At 48.7% G+C, this 8887-nt stretch overlaps 1 protein-coding gene across 1 annotated transcript in view; it reads right to left on the minus strand.

Moving 5' to 3' along the window:
* Nucleotides 1-6872, minus strand: part of SPTLC2 (serine palmitoyltransferase long chain base subunit 2) — a 129146-nt gene extending 122274 nt beyond the window's left edge. Inside the window, exon 1 of the mRNA XM_054025525.1 lies at nt 6648-6872. Within this exon, the coding sequence (XP_053881500.1) occupies nt 6648-6872 (225 nt within the window). The remainder of the gene's footprint in view (nt 1-6647) is intronic.
* Nucleotides 6873-8887: the final 2015 nt, after the last annotated feature.

Genomic DNA, 8887 nt, shown 5'->3' on the forward strand with positions numbered 1-8887 from the left:
GAAATTTCACAGCCTTGCAAAATACTACTAGCCCAGCCACCCACATAGGGCAGGAGAGTTTTGCTTTTGCCTTTTGGGGAGGGGGGGGCAGAAGAGAGAAAAAAGGTGAGTAAGATCTGTGGGGCTTTTTCCAGTCATGGTAAACAGTAAGCAAGCAGATTTTGTGCTTAGGTTGGCAAATTGTGCAAGAAAACACTAAACTGATTTAACAAAAAACAGAGCACCACAGAGTAACTCAAGTATTCCAACTATAATTACCCAGCCTCCTAATTATTTCATTCCAACCTGTAATAATTTCAGTGGTCATAATGAATAAACTGATTATACCAAGTAACTTAACATTTTCTCTGTTTCAGCATAATATCGAGTGATGGCATGTTAAGTCAACAGGGCTGCATGCCTTTGGCAAACACCAGAAGGAATCACAGGGCATTATTGTTCAGCTGCTGTGCTTCTTTGTGTCTTGCTATTAACAGATGTCTAGAGTCACCCTTACACAATGAAACCTATGCAATTCTGATACTGCATTAAGATTCTTTACGGATTAAAACATTTTGGAAATGAAAATCTGAAATGTTTTACTTCCTCCAGCACAGTCAATTTTGGGGTATGCCTTGGGCAGCAGCTTCTGCTATAATCTATTTAACTGAACTAAAAGTGAAATGTCTCTCCCTGCCCCATCACACTAACTTCAGGCCATGAATTCCCTTCCAAATGCACCAGCCAAAAATAAAACCTGTCCCATCACTAAAAATCCTTTGAAAAAACAGCAAAAAGTGAAGTGACTGAATGGGATTAATAAGCATCATAAACATTAGTAGTCAGTCATTTTAACTTCACATAATATCTACTATTTGTACTGAGGTACCATCTACAGGCCACAAGACATCGGAGATGGAGGCGCTACTGTACCAGGTGCTGTATTTATAAAACAATTTATAATCGAAAGGACAAAAACAGATAGGGGATGTATGGGACAAGAAAGCTACAACATTTAGGCAAAATGCCTGCCATCACCATGATGAATTGTCATGTTAGCTCCACATTCCTTCCCTCCCCTCACACACATTTAAAAGGAAAATGTAGTTATTCACCCAAGCATACACATTCGTAGACAGTACTAAAAATTTTGGTTACACTTTATCCCCAAGCAAGCCTCTATACACAAACCATATTTCAGTTTCTACAGCTGGCACACCACAAAGAGACTGAACTATTTTTAGCCATTTTATCTAGTTTGTCCTATCATCCTCTTTATTACCACAAGCCTAACTCCACCAATAATACACTTTAAATCAGCAACTTCAGTAGCTAAGGTACTCCTTATTTTCTGCTTTAAATTGCTGTATATTAAACAACTACTGTGTCGTCCTCCCCAATCCCCCTACCGCCTCAGACATGGCTGTATTTTTGGCAATGAAGTAGTTGCTGTGCGTATAGCTGAACAAGAGTTTTAGGATAAAAGATGCCGATTACTTCAGGATAGGAAAGTATTCATAGTTCTCATCCTGGTTGCTACCTGTCAATGTAACATCCACCAATTTCCTTTGCTAAATACATTACTGTGAAGTACATTACCTTCCTTCCTTAACAGATAGGGTTGCCAGGTGTCCTGTTTTTGACAGGAAGGCCCAGAAGAAAAGGGACCCTGGCAGCTCGGACCATAAAAATCCAGTTGGCAGAGCAGAAGGACTAAGGCAGGCTCTGTGCTGGCCTTGGCTCTGCACGGCTCCCAGAAGCAGCAGCATGTCTCCCCCTCTGGCTCCTAGACATAGGGGTAACCAGGGGGCTCCACGCACTCTCCCTGCTTCAAGCACCAGCTCCCATTGGCTGGGAACCATGGCCAATGGAAGCTGCAGGGTTGGTGCCTGCAGACGGGGCAGCATGCCAAGCCGCCTAGTTGTGCCTCCACGTAGAAACCGGAGGGGGGACATGCCGCTGCTTCCAGGAGCTGCTTGAGGTAAGTGCAATCCAGAGCCTGTAACCCTGGCCCCCTCCCATGCCCCAGCCCCGATCCCCCTCCTGCCCTCCAAACTCCTCGATCCCAGCCCAAAGCACGTTCCTGCATCCCAAACCACTCATCCCCAGCCTCACCCCAGAGCCCGCAAGTCCAGCTGGAGCACTCACCTCCCCCCGCACCCCTACCCCAGCCCGAAGCCCTCTCCTACACCCCAAACCCCTCATCCCTGGCCCTACCCCAGAGCCCACACACCCCCATGCCCCAACCACTGCCCCAACCCTGATCCCCCTCCTGCCTTCCAAACCCCTCGGTGCCAGCCTGGAGCACCTTCCTACACCCAAACCCCTAGCCCCACCCCAGAACCTGCACCCCCAGCCTGAACCCTCATCCCTGCCCGCATCAACCCCCTGCTGTAGCCTGGAGCCCCCTTCTGCAGCCCGGAGCCCCCTTCTGCAGCCCAAACCCTTCATCCCCAGCCCCACCCCAGAGCCCACACCCCCTCCTACACCCCAACCCCCTGAGCCAGTCTGGTGAAAATGAGCAAGTGAGCAGAGGTGTTCCGCTTTGTGTGAGGATAAAGTTGGTAACCCTATTACCAGATGGCAAAAAGCATCAGATCTGTCACACAAAGCACCCTGATCTATCCTCTCATTTCTTCCGTGCAGAGGACAGCAACCTCAAACTGGCTAAAAAACCAGCTCTCCTTTTATTCTCATCATATATTAGTCCAATTCTCTGTCTACTCATCCTGTCACATTAAGCATCAAAATTCCAAGCACAGTTATATACTAGCTTGAAGTTTTCACTAAAGTTAAAAGTTCCCAAAAATTGAAAAATCTCATTCCAGCCAAATACTGAGTATGTAGTTAGTTTTAAGGCTGCCACAAGGCCCTGCATAGAGAACCACTGATTTTATTGAATAACCCAGGCTAAGTGGGTAGTACTGGCTATGTAGAAATTTTAGGTCCCATCTTAGGTCCATGTAATTAGGTAGACAGCCAGCACAGGGAATATATTAAGGGATACAGAGCTTTTCCTTTCCATCTCACTGGTCTAAAGACAGACTAGGTAAATAATGAGCAGGAGTTGGCCCAACAGCTGAATAGTTACATGTGATATTTACTAATTCTGATTTTTCTGTTTTAATTTATAAGATACATCCAATTCCACATCCATCCACCTAAACTCAGGTGTACAATAAAACCCATCTGTTTTTCCTGTAAGATCAACAAATTCCAGCTCTGACAGATCAATGCAGAAGTACATTCCAGAATCTAGGGCCCTTCACTGAGAAGATCTATCCAAACCCAATATATTGATCTGCAGACTTAGCTCCAGAGCTCAACTGTCACCGCAGCATACAGCAATAGAAGCATCATACTAATAGCCAGGACTCAAGTCATCAGACCTTAGGGATCAAAGTCAGTGCCTTGAATAGCCCCCTGAAGCAAGTACAGATGACCAAAAAAGTGGTATATGTTCCTTTCAGCTAATGTTGTCAGCTTGCCAACCTGCCTGTATGCTGCACCACTGGAAAATTTGGAGTGATTTTCAACTGTAACCCCTTGCAAAGTGTACTGCAGTAACCCAGTCTGGAGGTGACAAAAGCAGAGTAGTAAGGTCTAGAAGACCTGAGAGAAAGAGCCACAAACATCTAGCCAGAGACCGATGGAAAGATGCACTTTTAAATGCTAATGCCACCAAAGATGCCAGAAGCAGATTGGGGATTAAAAAAAAAAAAAAAAAGCACCTTTCTCCCAAAACAGAAACCTCTAGGACAGAAACCATCCTCAGTGCACCCCAAAAATCTTACCACACTCCAACACCACTACCGTAGACACATCATCCAGTTAAGCTTCTTTTAACTAAATTTAACATCCTTGTCAGGAAAAAATACCAAAGAAACCCACCACTCTAGCATTTAACTTCAAAAAGGGGAACTACACAAAAAACATAAAAAGGAACAGTCACAAGAGTGAAATGCTTGCAAGTTGAATGGAAACTTTTAAAAAACACTAAAAAAAAAAAAATAGAGGCTCAAACTATAGATACACTTAAAATAAATAAAAAAAAAAAAACCAGCAGGACCACCAAAATAACGCCACCATGGCTAAGCAGAGCAGAAGAGGCAGTTAGAGACAAAAAACTGCTTCTAAAAACTGGAAAGGAACATAAATTGTGACAAGTTCAAGTGTATAAGTATAATTAGGCAGGCCAAAAAATAATTGAAGATCAACTAGCAAAAGACAATTTTTTAAGTACACCAAAGCAGGAAGCCTGCCAAACAATCAGTGGGGGTCACTGGACAATCAAAGTGCTAAAGGCACACTCAAGGAAGACAAGGCCATTCGGGAGAAGCTAAATGAATTCTTTGCATCGGTCTTCACTGCAGAGGAAGATTCCCACTTGTGAGCCTTAATTTTTAGATATCATATCTGAGGAACAGTCCCACACGGAGATCTAAATAGAGGAGGTTTGGGGGAAGATTGATAAATTAACATTAATAAGTCACCAGGACCAGATGGTATTCACCCAAGAGCCCTGAAGTAACTCAAATATGAAACAGAACAACTAACTGTGATATGTAACCTATTGCCTAAATCAGCCTCTGTACCAGATGACTGGAGGGTAGATAATGTAATGCTGATTTTTAAAAAGGCTCCAGAGGCGATCCTCGCAATTACAGGCCAGTAAGCCTAACTGCAGTCCCAGGCAAGTTGGTTGAAACTATAGTAAAGCACAAAATTATAGACATATAGATGATCATGATATGTTGGGGAAAGAGTCAACAGGGCTTTTTAAAAAAGAGAAATCACACCACACCAATCTTTTAGAATTCTTTGAAGGGCTCAACAAACATAGACAAGGGTGATCCAGTGTACCTGGATTTTCAGAAAGACTTTAACAAGATCCCCCACCAAAGGCTCCTAAGCAAAACAGGCAGTCGTGGGATGAGAGGACCTTCCCTCTTATGGATTGGTAACTAATTAAAAGATAGGAAACAAAGGACAGAAATAAACGGTCAGTTTTCACAGAGAGGTAGATAGCAAGGTCCCTCAAGGATTTGCACTGGGACTAGAGACGTTCAACAGATTCATAAATGAGCTAGAAATAGGAGTAAAAAGTGAGACGGCAAAGTCTGCAGATGATACAAATTACTCCAAAGCAGACTGAAGAGTTACAAAGGGATCTCACAACTGGGTGACTGGGCAAGAAAATGGCAGATGAAATTCAATGTTGATAAATGCAAAGTAACGTCCATTGGAAAGCATAATCCCAACTATACATACAAAAGTATGTGGTAGAAATTAGTTGTTACCACTCAAGAAAGATCTTGGAATCATCACAGATAGTTCTGTGAAAAGATCTGCTCAATGTGCAGCAGCGGGCAAAAAAAAGCTAACAGTGTTAGGAATCATTAGGAAAGGGATAGATACTAAGACAAAATATAACACCACTACATAAATCTATAGTACATCCACACCTTGAATACTGAGTGCAACTCTGGTCCCACCATCTGAAAAGAGATGTATTTGAATTGGAAAAATTACAGAGAAGGGAAACAAAAGTGATTAGAGACTGTTCAGCTTAGAAAAGACAACTAAGGGAGGATATGACAGATCTATAAAATCAAGAATGGTGTGGAGAAAGTAAGTAAGGAAGTGTAACACGTAAACCAGGGATCACCCAATTAAATAAATAAGCAGCAGTTTTAAAACAAAGAAAAGAAAAGGAATTACTTCTTCACACAAAGCACAATCGACTTCTGGAGCTCATTGCCAGGGGATGGCATGAAGGCCAAAAGTACAACTGGGTTCAAAAAAAGAAATAGGTAAATTCCTGGAAAATAGATCCCTCAATGGGTTTTAGCCAAGACGGTCAAGGACACAACCCCATGAAGGACTCTTACTGTACTTAAACCTCTTACTGCCTGAAGCTGGGACTGGAGGGCAGGGGATGGATCACCTGATAATTGCCCTGTTGTGTTCATTCCTTTTGAAGGGCCTGCCACTGGTAAGTCAGGACACCGGGCTAGATGGACCATTGGTCTGACCCGGTGGGCCTTTCTGACGCTCTGCCAGCTCTCTCCTCCCCAGCCAGCCCTAGAAAAGCAGACACTTTGCAGCACAGCCCCCTCCTGCGGTCAGGGGTGGGCAGCCTCACGCACACGGCCAACAGGAGCGCGACAGGAGAACCAGGAGGTTCCCCAGAGCCGCAGTGAGGACCCGTGCGCCGGCCCCCCCGCCCTGCCTGGCGGCCCCTCCACTCGTGCCAGGGCCCGGGGGGGCACCCAGCGCCTCAGGCCAGTTCCCATCTGCGCCTCCACACCTGGCCCCAGCATCTCCGCAAGGCCGAGTCTCGCTCAGGCCAAAGAGCGGGGCTGCCTGCCACCCTGCGGGGTCCCCACTCTGCCAGGCGGGTCCGAAGCGGCACCACTCGCTGCGAAGCCCGCGGGCGGCGAAGCCGGGACGGGCGCGTCCCGTTTTCCCGATTACGGCGCAGGAAGCCCCAAGCCGGGCCAGGCTCCGCGCCGCCACGCTGGCCCCTGGCCACCCCATGCAGGGACCGGTCCCAGCCCCACGCCTCCCCTCGGGCAGCCGAGCTCGGACCCCCGCGCCCGCCTCCCGGTGTGGAGCCCCGGGCCGGCGGCCCCTCCGTTCCGCGCCCGGCTTTCCCGGCCCCACACCTCGGTCTCGGTCTCGGGCAGGCCCCGCACGTATCCGTTCCGTAGCGCCCCGTATCCCGTCAGGCTGCAGCCGTTGGCGCGGGGGTGGGAGTCCGGTTCCCCGAGGCCCTGCTCCGGCCGCTCCATCCTACCGGCTCCCTCCGGCCGCTTGGGGTCCGCCACCACCCCCGCCCGGCAGCGGAAACCCAGCCCGACCCGACTGCCAATCACACGTGTTCGCGTCATCCAGGGGCGGGGCCCGCGCTCAAATACATCTGCGATTCCGTGAGACAGGGGGCGAGGGCCAAGGGAGAGGGGGCGTGGCCAAAGGGAACACGACCCAACGACAGGCCCGCGTACCAACGGGGGGAATCAGGGAAGAGGGGCGGGTCCACCGAGAGGCCATACCCTATCACAGGGCAAAAAAAATCCAGGCGAGGCGCGGCGCGGCGCAGGGGGCGAGCTGACCAATTTCCCGGCATAGCTCCACAGAGGCCGAAGGGAAGAGCATGAGCTACCCAATCGCAGGACAGAGAATCGGGGGTGGGCGGGATCAAAAGGTAGGCGTTGGCCAATGACAGGATAGAAGAGCTGGTCTGGGGATGGGCTCTAGCCAGTGCTGCGGGGTGGGTTCGATGAAGGAGAGCCGAGGAGAGCCCTGGAGGGGGGGTGCCAGCGCCTCTGGTGTGTTCCTGTCTGCGGCCCCTCATGGCCGGCCCCTGTGTGACTCCACAGCTGGCTCCTATGTGGGCTTGATGGTAGGGTGACCAATCGGAACAATCCCGATTTTTGGGTCTTTTTCTTATATAGGCTCCTATTGCCCACCCCCTCCATTTGCTTTCTGGTCACCCTACTTGATGGAGAAATTACTGGGTAAAATTCTCTGGCCTGTATTGTGCAGGGGTCAGGGTAAGATGAGCCTAATGGTCCCTTCTAACCTTAAAATCTATGAATTATTTAGGGGGGCTGGAGCTTATTCTGCAGGAGGTATAACTCAGCCCCCACCCAGCTGGAGGAAGGACTCCGTGTGTGAGAACCCCTGCAAACAGCAACCCAGCAGAAATTAAGTCAGTTGGATTTAAAACTGTACATAAAGTTATGCGTGTGCTTAAATTCTTTGCTGAATTGGTGCCCATATCAGGCATGGATGATAACTTGTTGAAACCTGGCTGTAGACCTGTTTGAAAACAGTTTCAGCTCTACAAGCTCGAACATAAACAAGACCTTATGGTTGAAGGTAAGATAGATAAATAGATATGGTAGGGTTACCATACGTCCTCTTTTTCCCAGACATGTCCGGCTTTTCGGCAGTCAAACCCCCGTCCGGGGGGAATTGCCAAAAAGCCGAACATGTCCGGGAAAATGGGGGCTCTGCTCCTCCCGGACTCTTCGGCTCTATTTAAGAGCCGGGCTGCCCAAGCGCTACCGGCTTCGGGCAGCCCCGTGCCTCCGGACCCTGCGCCGCCGGAGCCTGGGAGGGGAAGTGCCCAGCTGGGGGCGCAGGGTCCGGAGGCATAGGGGCTGCCCAAAGCCCGAGCGCTTCCGGCTTCACAGTTTGCCGGGCAGCCTCCAGACCCTGCGCCCCCGGCTGGGCGCTTCCCCTCCCGGGCTCCAGCTGCGCTGGGGAAGCGCCGGCTGGGGGCGCAGGGTCTGGGGGCTGCCCGGCAAACCCTGAAGCTGGTAGCACTGGGGCAGCCCTTTCCCCCTGGCTGGGAGTGGAAGGGAGGAGGGGGCGGAGTTAGGGTGGGGAAGGGGTGGTGTTGGGGCGGGGCTAGGGGGTGGGGAAATGGGCGGGGCCAGGGCCCGTGGAGGATCCTCTTTTTTTATTTATGAGATATGGTAACCCTAAGATATGGCAAATTAAAGAGTACAGGAAATACAGTATTTATTCTGGGAATAAATCTAATCATCCAATTAGAAGTTGGGTCACCAATCCTCATATAAGAATTACTCCATAGAAAAGGTGATCTGCAAGAAGTCAGCATTTGTGCTCACCCTTTATTGCTTGATGCATAATGAAAACATGAAAAGGGGTGTCCAAAGTTTGTGGAGTGTCTCTTGGGTTTTTTTTATTTGTTTGATTTTACATTAGGGTTTGACTTTTCAGTTTTTGCTGAGGACACACTGGAGAATGTGTGGGAAAATGGTATCTTAATAGGCTAAAACCTGAGCTGTGACTTTCATGTCCTTAGTTAAGAGCGGAAGGCACATGCTGTTTAACAATGTTTAGGCCAGATTCTGCTCTCAGTCATGGTGGCGAA

This window comes from Malaclemys terrapin, chromosome 4 (assembly GCF_027887155.1).
Source record: "Malaclemys terrapin pileata isolate rMalTer1 chromosome 4, rMalTer1.hap1, whole genome shotgun sequence".
NCBI classification, from domain to species: domain Eukaryota; kingdom Metazoa; phylum Chordata; order Testudines; family Emydidae; genus Malaclemys; species Malaclemys terrapin.